The following is a 23026-nucleotide window of genomic DNA, read 5'->3' on the forward strand; positions in this document are numbered from 1 at the left end:
GTGGTGTTTCTGTTAACATTCGGCAACATCACAGAACTTATCCCTAAATAAAGATTTCATCGTCTATCAGTATTTTAACTATCACTTACTCTTGCCGACAATTTGGGTTCAAAGAGCTATTACGTGGATCTCAAAAGAACTTCCACCAACTGACCAGCCAGGACAAGTCCTGCCATCAACTGGCCACTCGTAGTACAAGATTATAGGGGAGGATATGATCCGTATAACACTTCTTTCATCCTATATCCTATATACATTTAACACAAACTCATTTACAACGCTTAGTCCCGCAGTCTCTCCTCTGTGGTGTTTCTGTTGTTATTCGGCAACAGCTCCGAACTTATCACGAAACTTATCCGTATTTTAATTGCCACTTACTCTTGTCGAGAATTTGGGTTTAAACCAAACAGCTACTACGTGGATCTCAAATTTTTCTCAATTGCTTTGGAAATTAAGTGATCTAAAGTACTTTTTTAAGAAGGAAAGAGATCGATATTATGCTGGCGAAATATGAAATACTAAGAGCACAGTTTGTGCTCTTAGTCGACCTTATTATAACAGATGATTTTCGAATATAACTTAGGATCTTATATTAGTATTAGAATGCTAAAGGGCACTTTACACGATCACACTTTACGTGTGATCGTAATGTCTAATGAAAATGTGAAATAAAATTCTATCCGTATTAAAAAAAGAGAATAAAAGTCGTATGATTTATATTTTTTGTGTTTACAGGATTAGGATTAAAACAATAACAAAGTAAGATGGAAACAGCTGTTTCACTTCTTTTGTATGTGTTTACATAAAAATACATCCCTGATCTAATGAGATCTACTTGTTTTTTAAATCATTTCAAAAAATGAAGAGAGCCATGCGACTGTCATATATTCCATTCGTATTTTCTCTCAATGTGGGATCGTTTAGACGAAGGTACTCTTCTACACAAAATTTTGACAGATCATATTACTTGTGTGATCGTGTAAAGTCAGTTTTAAGCAGGCTTTCCAGATCTTACTGAGTGAGGATTCCCGGAAAAAAATCTGATTATGAATGAAATTTAGATCAATTATAAGATCAGTTAGAAATTACCATTAAGCGAAAGAGTGTGACAATCTTTCTGCTTAAAACCTTATATTGAAAATCCCAAAATATGGATATTATTGCTTTCCAGTAATGATAATTTGTAGAATTAACAAATTTTCCACTTTTCACTTATACATTTGCAATTAAGCTTAAACACACAGTTTAGGTTTTTATTAACATCAGGTCTTTGGGGAATTTTTGTTGAAAACATGCTGGCGATAAGTAAAATTATTTTTCAAACGAAAAAAAGTTTTGCAAAGCTTTTAGGGGAGTGTTGCAAACAGTTTATAACACTAAAGTAATTTGTGTATAATTAACATTATTTTTCAAAATCCTTTTAAAACCAGATTTAAACTTTACTATATGCTGCGTTCACATTAATAAACTTGACCTTTTAGTTGGATATATTTGTATATATTGCATTTTTAAAACAAATGCTGGGCTCAACTATTGCAATTATTAACAAAAGCATTGAGGCGTTCAACGGAAAATAAATATCATGTTATTGTTTAAAATAAATTTCATAATTTTGTTTTTATATATTAAATACCCAAGGCACAAAACACATTTGTATTAAATTACGAATACACGTGAGAATTATAACAATATAATGTCATAAATATTGAGTAAATATTTATTTATAAACAAAAACAACAACAGTAACTAAATACGATTTTTTAAAACATTAAGAATACGTACGACCCACAAACACCAAAATATATATCTGATTCAACGAAATTTTGTTTTGATCACTTAACAAAAATCTCAAAATAAGTTTAACTTACCTTTAAAACTTTATATAAAGGTAATTTTTTTTTTTAAAAATTAACAATTTCAATTTACAGATGCGTTAACCGAAATAGTAAGGTTTAACGTGTTAGACTACCAAATAACAACTTAAAAGCATGAATCAAAAACCTCTGATACAAATTCTACAGAGTTTCGTAAAAAAAAAATAATAATTAACCTGTAGATGAAATAACTGAAAAAGATAAAAAAAACTTACATGAATGAACTAAAAAACAAAACATTCACAATCACAATACACAATTTAAGCTTCGAGATTGAGGAGGGGAAAAAGTAATTTCCTAAAATAAGTATTATGATTTTGAAAAGAAAGCTTTAAATAGCCAGTTTCTGCATTTATAAAATCACATAAATATCATCATTATAGTTCCGAAGAGTAAGCTTTACTTGGGTCCTAAATGCCCAGAGGTCACTCATTTGCAATTTGTTTATTTTAGGTTTTACAGACTGTTAATCATAATCATAAGTTCCTCTTCATCAAAGACCTTGAGATCATTCATTTGCAATTAGTTTTTTGGAGGCTTTACAGACTTTTAACTGCCAAGAGTATCTAAGCTTTACTTGAATCCTAAAGTTCCTCTTAAGCCCTGAACTAGAAGTCATTCATTTGCAGTTAGTTTATGTTAAGTTTTACAGACTGTTAACTGCCAATCGTAAGCTTTACTTGGATCCTTAAAGTCCTCTTAATTTCAGACCTAGAGGTCATTCATTTGGAGTTAGTTTATTTTAGGCTTTTCCGACTGTTAATTGTCAAAAGTAAACTTTACAAGGGCCCTAAAGGTCATCTTAATCCCAGATCAAGAGGTCATTAATTTGCAGTTAATTTATTTTAGGTTTTACAGACTGTTACCTGTTAATTGCCAAAAGTAAACTTTACAAGGGCCCTAAAGGTCATCTTAATCCCAGATCAAGAGGTCATTAATTTGCAGTTAATTTATTTTAGGTTTTACAGACTGTTACCTGACGAGAGTTAGCTTTACTTGAATCCTAAAGGTCCTCTTCATCCCAGACCTAGAGGCCAACCATTTGCAGTTAGTTTATTTTAGATTTTACAGACCGCTAACTGCTAAGAGTAAGCTTTACATGGATCCTAAAAGTCCTCTTAATCCCAGACCTAGAAGTCATTCATTTGCAGTTAGTTTATTTGAGGTTCTACAGACTGCTAACTGCAAAGAGTAAGCTTTCCTAAGGTCCTAAAGGTCCTCTTTATTCCTGATCTAGAAATCATTTATTTGCAGTTAGTTTATTTGAGATTTTACAGACTGCAAGGAGTAAGATTTACTTAGAACCTAAGGGTCCCTTGTAGTATAAAGGAAGAGTATAGGAATACTTAACATAATCATTAACTTGGATCCTAAAGTTCCTCTTAATCAAAGACCTTGAGATCATTCATTTGCAGTTAGTTTATTTGAGGTTTTAAAGACTACTAACTGCCAAGAATAAGCTTTACTTGGAACCTAAGGGTCTCTTTGTATTGTGTGTAAAAATAGATCAGATCCGAAGAAATATACCTAGGCCTAAGAGTTAAGAAGTCAGAAAGAAACTGAAACAGACAGAAGGAAGTTAAAAGTCTTATAAACTAATTTCACACCCATAATAAGACTAATTCAGAACGGCTAGAATACGTTCTATTTCAACGTCTGACATTTCAAATAGATCAGAAAAATGTTACAACCCTACGTTTGATAGCTAATCGTTTCTAAAGCCAAGCAGATATGTTCTATTTAAACGTCTGACAGATTAGATAGATCAGAGAAATGTGATAGCGAATCGCAGATACACAGAAGATGAGACATCAGTCCTAAGGGTCTCTTTGTATTGCCTATAATGAAAGATAGTAGGAGAGAGAGAAAAGTGTTAGAGAAGTATAAAAGAAGACAGAAAAAGTCCAAAGGAGAGAGAGTTGAAGTGAACATTCTAATTTTTATAATGCTAAAAGCCATGTAAACTAAGTTTACGCCCAAAATTTGACTTCTTCAGTAAAAATGCGTTCTAATTGAACGTGATCAAAGAAATGTGACGATCAGTACGTTTGAAAGCATATCGTTTCTAAAGCCGAGCCGAGAAGATCAAAAATTGTTTACTCTTCCTCATTTAGGCTGCTTCTGCAGAAGTCGTTATATACGTGTTGCATGGTTTGCAATAATCACTGATATCTGATGAAAGGGAAAGCTCAGATGGGTTCTCATTACGCAAGTATGCTCATGAGACCATCAGTCTTGAGCTTAACTAGAACATGCAACAGATAATATATGTTTCATATTGGCCGATAGTGGGCCACTAGAAAATAGGACTTTGTCTAAAGTAGCCATCCTGGGTTGTGTACCCGTGTCCTTTGATCCGAACAAGGGCAATTGTTGAATATCTCATCATCTCAATTAAAGACGTCCGGCCCACACGTCCTGCATGGTTTCAAAATTTGTAGTGACCAATGACAACTTATAAAAAAGCGTTCTGGTTATTTCTGCTGAGACCTATTAGAAAGAATGTTCTTTTAAGATTCATGCAAGGTCACAGTGTTCTTGCGTTCGAACAAATATGCTCCTGAGACCAGCGTTCTTGAGAAAAACTAAAGCATATAACAGATATATGTTTCTTAATGACCGATAGTGGGACAGTACAAAATTGCTCTATGTCCAACATAGCCATTCTCCTTTCAGCTTTCGCCAAAGTAACAGCAATATTCTTGGCGTTAGTGACCCTGTGTCATTTTACCGGAACAAGAGTAATTGTTGAATGATGTAAAATATACAACGATCAGGGATTTAATAGCGACTTAACTTCCTTATTTTAATAGAGTTTATGATAAAGGTCTTGAGAGCTCTTATATAACATCTAACTAGCTCTAAAGTTATTATTTTCTTAATTTGAAGTTGATCTGATTTTAAAAAATTAATTTTTGGAAAAACTTCCTAATAGTTATTCGTAAGCGATCTTTCGATTCGGCAAATTTAAACTCACAAAATTTATTTTTTGAATTTAAAATTTAAACTAAACTTACCAAATGTTCCCCCAATATCTGTAAGGGTGGAAGAGCTGAAAAGAATAAAGGAAGAAATTTATTAAATTTAAATAAAGTCAAAAGTTAAAAAATAGTAAATTTAAGCTGGAGGTCCACACTACGCGTCAAAGCATTACGAGCTTTTCATACCTCCTTCGCGTTCTACGCTTCAAGTTACATGCGACGTGGTGTGGACCTCCAGCATTAGATTGAGCAATAAAGAAGAGTCTAACTAAAATCGATTGATCAATCATGATCACACCAAATCAAGATCGGACCAGCATCTTTAAAATATTGTTGATCAGACATTCAAAGATAATGATTATTGACTATGACCATCACTATGACTATCACCTGCTACTCTAACACATTTGCATTCAAATGTTTGATCAATAGTTTTTACGCGAACGTTAAGGACGCAAGACCTAAACATAAAATATGATCAGATATATATAGATGAGAAGGTCAACCGAAAGATAACCGTCTTCTCTTCCATTATCAAGCTCTGAATCGTTGGTACCCCATACAACTAGAAGTAAAGTAGCGGTTATTAGATGAATGAAGATCCAATAGAGTAACTCTGACAAGAGAGGAAGAATTTATAAGAGGAACAACAAACTGGACTATAGCCCAGCATGACAGCGATGTCTAAAGGCTACAGAATATCAGGTAGTAAATACATCTTACAGATATGGATATTAACCAACGTCTGTTCCAATATAACTCAACAGAAGCACAGAAGCACTCTGGAACATTTTGCTCCAGAGGTAACTTCTGAATCATTTCTATGGCAGGACACTCTAAATACTTGCTATTAAAGAAATTAATCTGAAAAATGCAGAGTTGTATTTGTGAGGTTTTCGCATGAAATATCTAGGGAAATGATGGGATTGCATCATTATGTTCTTAAGGGCATTAGTGTTGAGCAAATGTCTGAAGATTATGCGAAATTCTAGCGTATTCCATGACCTCAAACTTGGCTAGTATATAATCTCGAACTAATCAAAAGACAGAACATATAAGCCCCAAAGATACTTGGGAAGAAGAGGCGACAGTTCTACAAAGATCCAATGGCTTAACTCAAACTAGGAACATTCGCTAGATATATAGTACACTTTACTACGGGTATAATCTTTCGGATGTTGTTAGACATGCTATAAACTTAAGGAAGACACTTGAAATGAAGGAGCTTTAAATAGATCTTGTGTTCACATATGAGTAAAAACTGGTATAAGTGCATTGGTAAACCAAGGAGCAGAATATGGCGGCTTAATGTCTGTTTTTGTAAGGTTTTCGCCAGATTTAGATCCAATCAACTTCGTAATGTTTGCAACTACTAATCAACTTACTAATCTCAAACTTTGCTTTTGATCTAATTGAAAGCAAGACCGAAAAATTCCTAAAGTCAGCTTAATTAACCTTTTTCCCTTAACCAATATAATTAAAAGCTTTTTTAAGTTTGTTGCATACAATAACTAAGCTTTTGAAAGGTTTGATTTTTTTATTGTTTTCATTATTAAAAACTAAGCTTAAACCAGAAAAAGTTTTGTCTAAATGTTTTTTGTGTCTTTAAAATATTCAAACACGATTTAAGTTTCGTTTTTTTTTTTTTTTTTGTACAAAAACAATAAATTCATATATTTTGTTTGATTTTAGAAAATTTACCAAAGTTATTGCAAAACCATTAGATAATTAACATTGTGGTATTCAGCTGTTGCGGCCAATATAGCTGTTGTTGTTATTGCTATCGATGCATATAAATGGTTCCGCCTCAATTGTGTTTGTGAGAGTGTTTAACATACAAAACCTTTGGAATTGTTGACATTTGAAATGTATTTGTACGAAGGGGAATAAATACTGACACATTATAAAGTTACCAATTACAACATTTCAGGGGTATTCCAAAATTTAACAGTTAGTTAGTTAACAATGATTTATGGATACGAGGGTTGTTTGAGAAAGTATTTTTAAAAGTTATATACCAGACCCTGCTTTAAAGTAAACAACACAGCAGATTAGAGACTAGACTATAGAAAAGACAAAATACTAAAGACTAGGCTATACACTCTTCTATAGACTATAAACAAGACTAAAGACTAGACTATAGACTAGACCATAGACTAGATTATGGACTAGACTATAGACTACACTAAAGACTATAAACTAGATTATATACTAGACTATAGACTAGACCATCGACTAGATTATAGACTAAACTATAGACTACACTATTCACTAGACTAAACTATAGACTAAACGAGACTATAGACTAGACTAGAGTATAGACTAGACTATAGACCAGACTATAGACTAGACTGTAGACTAGACTATAGACTAGACTATAGGTTAGACTAGGCTATAGACTAGACTAGGCTATATACTAGACTATAGACTAGACAAGGCTATAGACTAGACTATAGACTAGACTATAGAGTAGACTATAGACTAGACTATAGACTAGACTATAGACTAGACTATAGACTAGACTATAGACTAAACTATAGACTAGACTATAGACTAGACTATAGACTAGACTATAGACTAGACTATAGACTAGACTATAGACTAGACTATAGACTAGACTATAGACTAGACTATAGACTAGACTATAGACTAGTCTATAGTCTAGTCAATATTTTGTAGATGTTAAACCTACCGCTTTTAATCAAGAAATTGTAAGTTCGACCTCGAGGTTGCCCAAAAATACTAAACCCAACAAAAACCGGTAGATCAAACCGGAATTTTTTAAAATATACAAGAGAGGAATATTTCATTTTAACTTGATTTAAATATTGAACAACTTAAAAATATAATTTGTTTAAACATTTCTTTGTTTTTATTATTTAACTTTAATTAAAGGCAATATTGCTTGTGTTTCTTTGGGTGGTACAAAACTAATTTACCCAAAACAAATAATTGTTTGAATTTTAATTACTTTTTTCACAAAAAAAACAACAAAAACTGATCTTGTCTAGTAGATTGTTGTGTAATTATTGTTATATCACTTTGTTTAATGCTCTTTTTGTTACTCTCTGGAATTCGTAGATCAGTGTTTTAATGAACAATTGCTGTTAGATGACAAACATATAATTATAATTACACTTATTTATTCATAATTTCAATTAATTTAAAACTTGTTTAGAAAAGTAATGACATTTTTTAAATGTATTAGCCCTATTATAGATATCGTTGTATTTCACTTGATTTTTTCTATAATTATTTATTTTCAATCACGAACTTTGAAATATGAATACAAAAACTGTACTTTATATATGTTTAAAGATAAGCAAAGTGTAGTTTTTCTCTAAAACTAGATTAGTTAGTTGGACCATAAACTAGACTATAGAATTGACTATAGAACTGACCATAGACTAGACTATAGACTAGACTATAGACTAGACTATAAACTAGACTATAGACTAGACTATAGACTAGACTATAGACTAGACTATAGACTAGACTATAGACTAGACTATAGACTAGACTATAGACTAGACTATAGATTAGGCTATAGACTAGACTATAGACAAGACTATGGACTAGGCTATAGACTACACTATAGACAAGACTATAAACTATGCTATAGACTGGACTATAGACTAGACTATAGACTAGATTATAGACTAGATTATAGACTAGACTATAGACTAGACTATAGACTAGACTATAGACTAGACTATAGACTAGAATATAGACTAGACTATAGACTAGACTATAGACTAGACTATAGACTAGACTATAGACTAGACTATAGACTAGACTATAGACTAGACTATAGACTAGGCTATAGACTAGACTATAGACTAGACTATAGACTAGACTATAGACTAGACTATAGACTAGACTATAGACTAGACTATAGACTAGACTATAGACTAGACTATAGACTAGACTATAGACTAGACTATAGACTAGACTATAGACTAGACTATAGACTAGACTATAGACTAGACTATAGACTAGACTATAGACTAGTCTATAGTCTAGTCAATATTTTGTAGATGTTAAACCTACCGCTTTTAATCAAGAAATTGTAAGTTCGACCTCGAGGTTGCCCAAAAATACTAAACCCAACAAAAACCGGTAATCAAACCGGAATTTTTTAAAATATACAAGAGAGGAATATTTCATTTTAACTTGATTTAAATATTGAACAACTTAAAAATATAATTTGTTTAAACATTTCTTTGTTTTTATTATTTAACTTTAATTAAAGGCAATATTGCTTGTGTTTCTTTGGGTGGTACAAAACTAATTTACCCAAAACAAATAATTGTTTGAATTTTAATTACTTTTTTCACAAAAAAAACAACAAAAACTGATCTTGTCTAGTAGATTGTTGTGTAATTATTGTTATATCACTTTGTTTAATGCTCTTTTTGTTACTCTCTGGAATTCGTAGATCAGTGTTTTAATGAACAATTGCTGTTAGATGACAAACATATAATTATAATTACACTTATTTATTCATAATTTCAATTAATTTAAAACTTGTTTAGAAAAGTAATGACATTTTTTAAATGTATTAGCCCTATTATAGATATCGTTGTATTTCACTTGATTTTTTCTATAATTATTTATTTTCAATCACGAACTTTGAAATATGAATACAAAAACTGTACTTTATATATGTTTAAAGATAAGCAAAGTGTAGTTTTTCTCTAAAACTAGATTAGTTAGTTGGACCATAAACTAGACTATAGAATTGACTATAGAACTGACCATAGACTAGACTATAGACTAGACTATAGACTAGACTATAAACTAGACTATAGACTAGACTATAGACTAGACTATAGACTAGACTATAGACTAGACTATAGACTAGACTATAGACTAGACTATAGACTAGACTATAGATTAGGCTATAGACTAGACTATAGACAAGACTATGGACTAGGCTATAGACTACACTATAGACAAGACTATAAACTATGCTATAGACTGGACTATAGACTAGACTATAGACTAGATTATAGACTAGATTATAGACTAGACTATAGACTAGACTATAGACTAGACTATAGACTAGACTATAGACTAGACTATAGACTAGACTATAGACTAGGCTATAGACTAGACTATAGACTAGACTATAGACTAGACTATAGACTAGACTATAGACTAGTCTATAGACTAGACTATAGACTAGACTATAGACTAGACTATAGACTAGACTATAGACTAGACTATAGACTAGACTATAGACTAGACTATAGACTAGGCTATAGACTAGACTATAGACTAGACTATAGACTAGACTATAGACTAGACTATAGACTAGTCTATAGACTAGACTATAGACTAGACTATAGACTAGACTATAGACTAGACTATAGACTAGACTATAGACTAGACTATAGACTAGACTATAGACTAGACTATAGACTAGACTATAGACTAGACTATAGACTAGACTATAGACTAGACTATAGACTAGACTATAGACTAGACTATAGACTAGACTATAGACTAGACTATAGACTAGACTATAGACTAGACTATAGACTAGACTATAGACTAGACTAGACTATAGACTAGACTATAGACTAGACTATAGACTAGACTATAGACTAGACTATAGACTAGACTATAGACTAGACTATAGACTAGACTATAGACTAGACTATAGACTAGACTATAGACTAGACTATAGACTAGACTATAGACTAGACTATAGACTAGACTATAGACTAGACTATAGACTAGACTATAGACTAGACTATAGACTAGACTATAGACTAGACTATAGACTAGACTATAGACTAGACTATAGACTAGACTATAGACTAGACTATAGACTAGACTATAGACTAGAAAATAGACTAGACTATAGACTAGACTATAGACTAGACTATAGACTAGACTATAGACTAAACTATAGACTAAACTATAGACTAAACTATATACTAGACTATAAACTAGACTAGACTATAGACTACACTATAGACTAGACTATAGACTAGACTATAGACTAGACTATAGACTAAACAATAAACTAGACTAGACTATAGACTAGACTATATACTAAACAATAGACTAGACTGTAGACTATAGAAAATACTATAGATTTTTTTGATTTAACTCACGATTACGATTCTTTCTCTAGAGTCTAAGTATCCTTGAGGTATAGCAAAGAATGGCTCGCGTTCAATAAATGAACGATGAGCGTCCCTATTTGCTACGGACCTTCATGTCCCGACCGGATAATTTATTAAACGTACAATGCAATAATATTTATGAACTTTTTCTATTCTAATGCAAAATAGTTTAATTCATACTAAATTCATTCCATTAATGAAATATTTTTTTCTTTATGTATAAATTGTTTCTACAACAGTTTTCATAAATTTTAATTATAAAATGTTAAACATAAATATGTTTTTTTTTAATCCCTTTGTTTGAATATAAAAATCCACCTACTAATTGCTTATAGTTTTACATAATTTTTAATTTACTATTAATGTACATTGGGGAAATAAATTTAATTTATTAAATACAGATAATTAACACCTTAATCAAAAATTTATAAAAGTATTAACACGTTTTTAGTAATAAATATTGGTGTTTTTTTTGTTTTGTCATGTGGTACTTATTGTAGTTTACGAAACTGAATTAGTGAAGCTTCATTTATGCGTCAACTTCTCTAAATTGTAAAAAAATATAATTTTTAATGCAAAGTCAACAACAATTTATGAAAAAGCATTTGATATTTGCATATAATTCAATGATTCTCTTCCATTTAATGAATATCGTATCATATTGTTCATATTAAAAAGAGAAAATTCATCTGGTCACTTTAAAACTACTTATTATTCTACATACGACTACTAACTACTATGCAGTTAACTTGCCAATGATGCATGTAAGCATGCAATAAAGAAAGTATTCTTTTTATAAACTGCAATTTTTCTCAATGAAACGGGGTCACTAGTTCAATAACTCTTTAGTGTCCAAAAACAAAAAGAAGAAAAAACTTTAATCAACTTTACGATTTTCGCACTAAATTGTCATACTTTACTACTATCGCATAAATTGTATAAGAAACATATTTGTCTCGATCAATTTTTAATTAAATTAATTTATCATGTCGTTATAAGGAACATATGTTAAATAAATATGCGTATTTTGCAAATAAAATAAATTGTTATACAGATCACATAACAAAATGAAAGACGAAAAAAAACAATATTAAATAAAATAAAAAATTAATGGGAAAAAAGCACATAAATGAAGGCAGTACTTTAAGTAGCTTTAAACATTGGCCAGAAACTATTATGGTGGTTACAAGGTAACACTATTCCAAAATTTGACTGCATTCAGACAAACACCTTTTTCTCAAAAAGTTGTTCTTTAGGTTCAGAAGTCTTTAGACTAAAGACTAGACCATAAACTAGACTATAGACTAGACTATAAAACTAGACTATAGACTACTATAGACTAGACTATAGACTAGACTATAGACTTGACTATAGGCTAGACTATAGACTAGATTATAGACTAGACTATAGACTAAACTAAAGACTAGACTATAGACTAGACTATAGACTACAGACTAAACTATAGACTAGACTATAGACTACACTATAGACTAGACTATAGACTACACTACACTATTGACTAGATATAGACTACACTATAGACTAGACTATAGACTAGACTATAGACTAGACTATAGACTAGACTATATAGACTAGACTATAGACTAGACTATAGACTAGACTATAGACTAGACTATAGACTAGACTATAGACTAGACTATAGACTAGACTATAGACTAGACTATAGACTAGACTATAGACTAGACTATAAATAGACTATAGACTAGACTATGGACTAAACTATAGACTAGACTATAGACTAGACTATAGACTAGACTATAGACTAGACTATAGACTAGACTATAGACTAGACTATAGACTAGACTATAGACTAGACTATAGACTAGACTATAGACTAGACTATAGACTAGACTATAGACTAGACTATAGACTAGACTATAGACTAGACTATAGACTAGACTATAGGCTAGACTATACACTAGACTATAGACTAGACTATAGACTAGACTATAGACTAGACTATAGACTAGACTATAGACTAGACTATAGACTAGTCTATAGACTAGACTATAGACTAGACTATAGACTAGACTATAGACTAGACTATAGACTAGACTATAGACTAGACTATAGACTAGACTATAGACTAGACTATAGACTAGACTATAGATTAGACTATAGACTAGACTATAGACTAGACTATAGGCTAGACTATACACTAGACTATAGACTAGACTATAGACTAGACTATAGACTAGACTATAGACTAGACTATAGACTAGACTATAGACTAGTCTATAGACTAGACTATAGACTAGACTATAGACTAGACTATAGACTAGACTATAGACTAGACTATAGACTAGACTATAGACTAGACTATAGACTAGACTATAGACTAGACTATAGACTAGACTATAAAATAGACTATAGACTAGACTATAGACTAGACTATAGACTAGACTATAAAATAGACTATAGACTAGACTATGGACTAAACTATAGACTAGACTATAGACTAGACTATAGACTAGACTATAGACTAGACTATAGACTAGACTATAGACTAGACTATAGACTAGACTATAGACTAGACTATAGACTAGACTATAGACTAGACTATAAAATAGACTATAGACTAGACTATAGACTAGACTATAGACTAGACTATAAAATAGACTATAGACTAGACTATGGACTAAACTATAGACTAGACTATAGACTAGACTATAGACTAGACTATAGACTAGACTATAGACTAGACTATAGACTAGACTATAGACTAGACTATAGACTAGACTATAGACTAGTCTATAGACTATAGACTATAGACTAGACTATAGACTAGACTATAGACTAGACTATAGACTAGACTATAGACTAGTCTATAGACTAGACTATAGACTAGACTATAGACTAGACTATAGACTAGACTATAGACTAGACTATAGACTAGACTATAGACTAGACTATAGACTAGACTATAAAATAGACTATAGACTAGACTATGGACTAAACTATAGACTAGACTATAGACTAGACTATAGACTAGACTATAGACTAGACTATAGACTAGACTATAGACTAGACTATAGACTAGACTATAGACTAGACTATAGACTAGACTATAGACTAGACTATAGACTAGACTATAGACTAGACTATAGACTAGACTATAGACTAGACTATAGGCTAGACTATACACTAGACTATAGACTAGACTATAGACTAGACTATAGACTAGACTATAGACTAGACTATAGACTAGACTATAGACTAGTCTATAGACTAGACTATAGACTAGACTATAGACTAGACTATAGACTAGACTATAGACTAGACTATAGACTAGACTATAGACTAGACTATAGACTAGACTATAGACTAGACTATAGACTAGACTATAGGCTAGACTATACACTAGACTATAGACTAGACTATAGACTAGACTATAGACTAGACTATAGACTAGACTATAGACTAGACTATAGACTAGTCTATAGACTAGACTATAGACTAGACTATAGACTAGACTATAGACTAGACTATAGACTAGACTATAGACTAGACTATAGACTAGACTATAGACTAGACTATAGACTAGACTATAGACTAGACTATAGACTAGACTATAGACTAGACTATAGACTAGACTATAGACTAGACTAGATTTGACTAGACTAGATTAAATTAGAGAATAGTTACTAATAACTAAAGACTAGACTGTATTCTAGACTATAGACTAGACTATAGACTAGACTATAGACTGGACTATAGACTAGACTATAGACTAGACTATAGACTAGACTATAGACTAGACTATAGACTAAACTATAGACTAGACTATAGACTAGACTATAGACTAGACTATAGACTAGACTATAGACTAGACTATAGTCTAGACTATAGACTAGACTAGATTTGACTAGACTAGATTAAATTAGAGACTAGTTACTAATAACTAAAGACTAGACTGTATTCTAGAATATACACTAGACTACAGACTATACTATATACTAAACCAAACGCATCTTACGCTTCTTGTTTTAAGTTTTAGATAAAGATATGTTGAAAATATGAGGTAAAGAAATCTCGAGGAAGAAAGAAGATACAACGAGAGGTTAAAACTTTGTTTTTAAATCGACATATATGACTTTAGACAAAAACTAGGTTGTTAAATCGTTAGGACACGATTTGTTTTAAAATCTAATTTAAATATTAAAAGATGTTCCAGTTAAGTAATTGTTAACATACTAAATAAGACAATGATTTTAATAATTAAAAAAATTCCAATAAAAAAATTTAAACAACATTACAAGCACTTGGAACCTTTTATGTTTAGTCTAACAACAATTGATAACAAATCTTTAGAGAAAATGAAAACATTCCTTCTACCGACTGATCGCAGATGTACAAATAAACTTACAACGATGTTATGTGATGTCAATGAAGTGATGATATTCACTTTAATGGGAGGAATAGACATAAAATTAATACAAATAAACCGAAAAAAAAAACAAAACGACTGACAGACGCACATATCAGCAATAATAAATTGAACTAAATTACTTTAGCAGCAATGACAACCTGTTACAATTGAAACGAATGCAAACAATAAGAATAGAAAAAACAAGTATGAATGTATAGTCGGGCGTAGCCGACCATATGATACCCTACACCAGACCAGTCAGTATGTATGTTAAAAATGGGGATTATTTAAAAAAATAAAGCAATTTGGTTTGTTTTTTTTAACTTTATTTTGGAATATTTTAACTTTTTTTTTGGCAAAAAGAAATAGATTTTTTTTAAGAGGGCTCAAAGGGGAGTAGGGCAAAATATGGTCCTATCCTTAAAAATGTTGGTAGGGGGAGTTAAGTCTTCTTGAATATTATTTATGTAGAATTTAAAAGTGTTATTAGTGTTTGTAAGTAAATTTTGACCTTTAAGTCATTTTCTGAAGGGAAGTTTGTTTGGGAGAAAGGGTCAAATGAAGCCCGATCATTAAAAAAATCGGTAGTGTCATTTACAGTTCTATAAAACTAAGTTTTGTCGACTTTTGTTAACATAATAGATCATTTAAATTAATTATAAGCCAAAAGGGCCTATTTGGGGGGTACGGTTGTATAGGGGCTAGTTGAAATAATAAACCGATTTTAACCATTTTCAATAGGATTCATCCTTGGGCCAAAAGAAGCGTGTGTGCCAAATTATCTTGAAAATTGCGACCTGTACCTTGCGCACAAGGTTTACATGGACGGACGGACATAGCTTAATCGACTCAGAAAATGATTCTAAGCCGATTGGTATACTTTAAGGTGGGTATAGGACGAATATTTTTGTATGTTACAAACATCAGCACAAACCCAATATACTCTCCCAACTAAAGTGGTGTAGGGTATAAAAACTAAGATAGAAACCAGATTTGCTGGAAATAATTACAACAGAAAAGATTTAAAACCTAAATAAATAGATAGAGGTTTGTAAGTTATAGAAAAACCAGAACTAAAAAAAATCATAACTTTATAGTTACGACTGTGGATATGTTGGTAAATAGATGACCAGACAAACATTTATTTAATCTAACTTAAACATGGGATAGACAGATAAAACTACAGTTTGTATTTGGTTGTTAATAGCAACTATAACAAGCGATAATATTAAATAAATAAATAAATAAATAAATGTGCATTGAACATTTTTCATGGTTTTGTGTTGTTTTTTCTTCTAATTTTTCATTGTGTGTTTGCTGAAGTTACATCACAAGAGGGAGACGTTCAAATGAAATGCTTTTTTTTCTTGAGTGCAATAAGATTTGCGGTAAAAATGGACAGAAATTTAATAAATATTAAAAAAAAACAAAGAATTTTATTTAAACGTAGTTATTGTGATAAATACTAAGCAAATAAAGAACAAACAACAAATAAGACTTTAGTAATGATGATTATTATTGTTAGTTTGATAAGCCTTCGTATAAAAAAAGGCAACAACAAAATTGTAATAAAAATACATATAAAATATAAATATAGAGCGATAAGACTTTAATTTAATGATTTTTAACCCATTGCAGTTTTAGTTTTATATAAAAATCTAAACAAATTTGTAAATAAACTTACCTTAAAGCAAACAAATTGTAAATTATCCTTTACGAAGTTTAAAGTTGTTATCCCGTCCCTTAGTTACAATTGATATGTAAATATTATTAAAATATTTAAGCTTTAGGCCGTTAAACAATAAATAGGTTTAAACAAAAAGCTATAGGAATGTTTTTGTTCAATTCTTAACACAGATTCTTTTATTTTTAAACACATACAGATATTTTTTATGTTATTTTAGTATGTAGTATGCTCTCTCAATTCTTATTTAACCAATCACTCACTATTTTTTTTCTTCTTCCTCAACTGAACCCACCAGTTTGGTTTTCTAACAACTTTATTTTATTATGGTATTTGTTAGTTAAACTTGTTGTTTTTCTTACACTTTTTAATAATTCAAAGACTTTTATTTATAAGCTTCTATAAATATTTATACATTTTTCAATTATTATAAATTACACCCAACGAATATTTTCCGTAAACACGACTTCTTACGCGCAGAATTTGTTTCAGAATGACATATGGTGAAAATTTTGACAATCATATGTTTCTTGTCAACATCTAGTTTGAATATAATGCATTCACAATAGTCGTCCAAACACCATCAGAGATGGAAAGTTGTAAATAAATATAGTGGTAGCAATGAAATATTCTCTTAAAAAGTAGTATTATGGAAAATACTCTTTAAGTGTTATCTACAGTTATATACAAAATTGTCAAACAGAAGTAATAATTTTATAATAAAACAAACCCAATAAACATTTTAATAATTTTACTGCTGAATTAAAGTAAAATTTTGTTTTGTATAAATTTTTAAAAAAAATCGAAAAGTACATTATATACAAAACTGTCTAACAGAAGAAATATTTTTAAAATAAAACAAACCCAATAAACATTTTAATAATTTTACTGCTGAATTAAAGTAAAATTAAAATTTTGTATAAAATTTTTAACAAAATCGAAAAGTACTTTCTATACTTTTGTTTTAATTTGCTTAAAAATGTAATAATATATGACAAAAACTGCGCTTTAATAAAACATTCTAATGCAGTTATTTTTAACCAACACTTGTTTACCTCATGATAGTTCTTTACTACAGAATACAGAAAAGGTCCGGAAGATATAGTCGTCTATAGTTTTGATAAAGAATAGTTTTACTTCGCAGCTAGAGCTGGACCCGATCTTTGCAATTGTGACAGTATTCATTGAAGGGGAAACAAAGCCTATAAAGCAAGATATGCAAATATACGCCTAGCACCGACTGTACAGTAGTGTTCTATAAATCGACTTTCGAATAATCGAACAACCGACTTTTTGTCGAAAAAACGTCGAAAAGTCGAAGTCGACTGTTTTGTTCCAAAAAACTCGATAACTCGACTAGCGTCTGTGAAAAAAGTCGAAAAGTCCACTTTTTTAATAAAAGTCTGAAAGTCAAAAAAAGTCGAAAAGTCGAAAAAGTCAAAAAAAGTCGACAAAAGTCGAATAAAGTCGAAAAAGTCGGAAAAAGTCGAAAAAAGTCGAAAAGTCGATTATTTATAAAATACTTATAGTCGAAAAGTCTAAAAGTCGACTTTTAATTAAATAAAAAAAATCTACTTTTCATAAAATGCAAAAAATCGAAAAGTCGACTTTTAACTAAATGAAAAAAGTCGAAAAGTCGATTTTTCGTTTCAACTATAGAACCCTACTGTACAGTTATTATTGCTAACAACCTTGCCTATTTCGGGTTATAAGTTGTCTTGTGGGTTTCACATTAAAAGAAGATCACTGCAACATGGACCCTCTACAAGTGCCAAAGAAAGAACCAATTTTCAATATAATTAACGTTTATAGGTTAGATTGAGCCCATAATTTAGCCGCCGAGGATATTTTCTGTAATAAGTGGTCGCCGCTGCTGATCATTTTGCATCGGCTTGTATCTCATATAGTACCCTATAGGCTGACAAGATCGAAATATTTCAGCCTAAAAAAAATTTCAATTTAAAATCGTTAAATATTTAAAAAAGACACCTTATAATGAGTAAATTAGCGTTATTTATATTACAGTTGGCAACATTTGTTTGTAAACAACAAGGTTGCATAAAAACGTAGTTCCGTATTCTCTTTTACTTTTGACATTTTGTTCTCTTCAACCATCATTATTTTAAAATTTTGTAAATAAACGCAACGTAGAAGAGAAATATTGATAATTTTTTATAAAAGTAAATTCAAATTGGTTATTTCTTGATTTTTAAAAAATAATTCATTATTTTAAATTATTACAGGTGTTTAACGCATTAGAAGATAAAGTATTTCGATTTAGAAATACTTTTACTAAAACTACGCACTTTAAAAAACTTTTATCAACAACAAAAACACGTGTTGTGATATATTTTTAATTCACTTCCAAAGGGATATATTTTAACACTACAGCTCCAACATGGGTATGGTACAGAAACGCAAGAAGATGCACTCCGGTGATACACATCTTCAGAGACGTTGGCGTGTACGTAATCGTACACGCGATCTTGATCTCATCGATGAAGACTTACGTACACAATCGGCCCAGTTAATCAATCAAGCTGTTGATTTGGAAAAACCAGGTTTTGCCCAATTCTATTGTGTTCACTGTGCCAAGTATTTTATAGATGATACCGCTATGCAGGCACATTTTCGCACTAAAGTTCATAAACGTCGTCTAAAGGCTTTGGAAACCGAACCCTATACCATTGAAGAGTCCGAACGTGCTGCCGGTCGTGGCAGTTATGAGAAACCTAAGAAACGTACTATGGAAACACAACCCTCTAAGGAGGAAGTTAAGGCCGGTAAACGTATTAAGGTTGAGGTCGTTGCAGAAGGTACACCAGCTAAGAAACAAAAAATGCAAAAAATGGAAACGTAGTAAGGACGGAATAGCCATTTGAATGAAATTGGTCTTAGTTTTAAGCTGTAATATTTTTTATTTAGTTGCAAATTAAAAAAATAATATTTTTAACGTAAGAGATGAGATTTTATTTGATAGTTCCTGGTTGTATGCGTATCAGAACCTAACATCCTTAGTAAAGGTACATTTACTAACTTTGAACATAAGTACAAGATGATGAAACTGTCGACCTAACACTCTTGAGTTTTTGCCGGGTTGATCGCAGCATTCTCCTGTGGTATCCAGGTAGTAGACCAATCCCGAACGTCACCATCTGGGTCGCGTATTCTTTCGAATTTAGCAACGCTTTGTCGGTGCTGAGAAGCAGCCTCATCTTTGACGAGAACTTTGAAGAATCAATCTTTGCCATATTAGACAGAAAAGCGAGAGTCCTCAAAGTCTCGTTCCTTGGCTTCTCCTTCGCTCTGCCTGTATTATTAATGTCTGGTGGAAAAGCGCTTTGCATCTCGCCCACACCTACCTACTTCTTCCAAATGACCCCTTTTAATTTCATTGACCTCTCCAGGAAATTATCCTATCAACCTTAGTGTTATCGAACTCATCGTCAGTCAGAGATCGTTCCCACAACAATTGGATCTCCGCTCCGGAACGACCTGATTCTCAATCGGCCAAAGATTATCAACTCAGCAACAGCCGTATCAACTGGAAGTTTTTTCCACAGGAAAGAACATCCAGTTACAGCCAACCTGTTACAACAACAACTGTCAGATATAAATTTACTAGTTTCGCCAAAATAATCTCTTGTCACCTCCAGTAGAACTTCCACATCTAAGTGGGTTAATGCTAATGGAGGCTAAGAATGGAGGTCAGAAAGTTTAACGTCGCCGTTCTCCCATGTACTGTACAATATTGGGTTTGTCTCTACTTTACAGGTTGACTTCTTTATTTTGAATCAAACATGAATGGACTAGGCAACCAGCAACGACCACGCTTTGCCATGACGCTGAGGGGAGCTGTTGGTAACTAGCCTAACAGAAGAGACCTTACTGCACAAAGAGCGAGCCATATCAGATAGCTAGGCGTATCACATATGTCATTATAGAAGGAAGTAGAATCAGACGACACATAACACACTTATTTAAAGCTTTAGCTTCCCATGGCTAAATACCGAAACATTAGTCACAGTAACTTATAGTCACGATGTGTACTTTAGCCCTTGCATCTCCAAGTTACCCTTGGCGAGGGATAGACAACACAAAAGCAACTAGGGCGGGTTTCTTACTACACAGTTAAACTAGGTTTAACTTGTTAGATCAAACTCGAAACAAATTTAGGCGGACTTTAACCGACGGTTGGACTGTATTGGATTCCAGGACATCAACAAATTCCTGGTAATACCATTGCGAAGCTAGATTCCTCGCTTACAAAAGAGCGTACCGACTCTTTTGTCGGCATACCGCTTTCAACCTGCAAACGCTCGATACGTGAAAACCTATATAAACTTGCTTAATGCAGATGGACACCTCCTGATAGGATCATGTGGCCAAGAGCTTTTATATATTCCGAGAATTAACCTACGCAACTGGCCTTTCGGACTTCATGCAAGAAGACTGAACTTACCCAGTAACGACTTCTGCAGGAGCCGCCAGAATAAAGAGGAACAAGAGAGTATAACTCACTTCCGCTGTCATTGTCCCGCCCTATTTGACCACGAAACGTGTCTGCTAGGTGGCTATTTTCTGTATTAATTATCGAATCTATCGGAGGTCAATATCCGGAAGATAAATTCCTATATACGTGCAACAAACTGGTTTGGTCTAGGAAACCAGACTGTTTAGGTCGATGTGTACTAATACGCTGACCGTTTTCTCTTGTTACAGGTACCACAAACTTTACTGCAGTAATCATGATTACTGATAAGCACGAAACATATATTAAACCTGGTTTAACCAAAGAATGAAGATTATCTTTATCAGAAAAACCCGCCCTAAGTTATAAGTAAGAAAACACAATCAACAAAAAACAATGGCCTCTATTATTCAATTTGAATCGAAATTTTCTCCGTTTGTCAACTTTGGTATTCTGCATTTCGATTCGACTTTCCGCCACATAATGAACAACTAAGGGCGGGTTTCTTACTCATCAGTTAAACTAGGCTTAACTTACTGTTAGATTAAACTCGAAACAAATTTAGGCGGACTTTAACCGATGATTGTGTTTTTCAGTTTTAGATTTAAGCTCAGTTAACTATGTTAGTATTGCCAAGTTTTCACTCAAAAACATAAACAATAAACAGCTGTTTTTTGCAAACAATACTTCTGTAAAATATAAAATTTTAGAAAAATGTTAAATAAACATTTAAAATAATAAATAATAAAACAAAACAAATCAGAAAATTGCAATTTACTTAAAATATTATGTGTTTGTTCTTCCAAAATCATTGTATTATTGTTTTTGTTAATTGTGTTTTCTCACTTATAACTTGAGTTTAATTGGCCAATTACACTCAGTTAAACTAAGATAATAAGTAACTTTACTGATAACTGAAAAACACGAAACATATATTAAACCAGGTTTAACCAAAGAATGAAGATTATCTTTATCAGAAAAACTCGCCCTAAGGGTGAGTTTTTCTGATATAGATAATCTTCATTCTTTGGTTAAATCTGGTTTAATATATGCTTCGTGTTTTTCAGTTATCAGTAAAGTTACTTATTATCTTAGTTTAACTGAGTGTAATTGGCCAATTAAACTCAAGTTATAAGTGAGAAAACACAATTAACAAAAACGATACAACAATGATTTCAGAAGAACAAAAACTTAATATTTTAAGTAAATTGCAATGTTCTGATATGTTTTGTTTTAATATTTGTTTTAAATGTTTATATAACATTTTTCCAAAATTTTTCATTTTACAAAAGTTCTGTTTTTTATTTTTGGATTATTTGAATTGTTGGCCGAACTCATAACCAAATGCCAGGGTGTCCCACGTTGGTTTAAAGGGAATTCTGCAAGTCGACCTATATCTTCATATAGGAAGCTGGAAACCTTTAAACACTTAAGTTAAAGTTGTGAATTTAAATTTCAAGAGTTTTAATGGTCTCCACCAGGGTATAAA

General features: G+C 31.7%; 2 protein-coding genes across 4 annotated transcripts in view; one reads left to right on the forward strand and one right to left on the reverse strand.

The window, feature by feature from the left end:
* Positions 1-17561, reverse strand: part of LOC111688622 (high affinity copper uptake protein 1) — a 64685-nt gene extending 47124 nt beyond the window's left edge. Inside the window, exons 1-2 of one of the 3 annotated variants that reach the window (XM_046946182.1) lie at positions 17067-17561; positions 4892-4926 (exon numbers count right to left, since the gene is read on the reverse strand). The gene's annotated coding sequence lies outside the window, so the exon portion shown is untranslated. Of the gene's footprint in view, positions 1-1868; positions 1968-4891; positions 4927-17066 lie in introns of those variants that run through there. The other 2 variants (XM_046946184.1, XM_046946183.1) reach the window with 2 other exon arrangements.
* A 1545-nt stretch (positions 17562-19106) lies between these two features.
* LOC111685917 (zinc finger protein 593 homolog) lies at positions 19107-20024 on the forward strand. The gene is made up of 2 exons (XM_023448200.2): positions 19107-19246; positions 19310-20024. Exon 2 carries the CDS (start codon positions 19465-19467, stop codon positions 19924-19926), a length of 462 nt encoding a protein of 153 aa, XP_023303968.2. The 5' UTR covers positions 19107-19246; positions 19310-19464; the 3' UTR covers positions 19927-20024.
* The last annotated feature ends 3002 nt before the right edge of the window (positions 20025-23026 follow it).

The sequence above is a fragment of the Lucilia cuprina genome, chromosome 3 (genome assembly GCF_022045245.1).
Source record: "Lucilia cuprina isolate Lc7/37 chromosome 3, ASM2204524v1, whole genome shotgun sequence".
Lineage (NCBI taxonomy): Eukaryota > Metazoa > Arthropoda > Insecta > Diptera > Calliphoridae > Lucilia > Lucilia cuprina.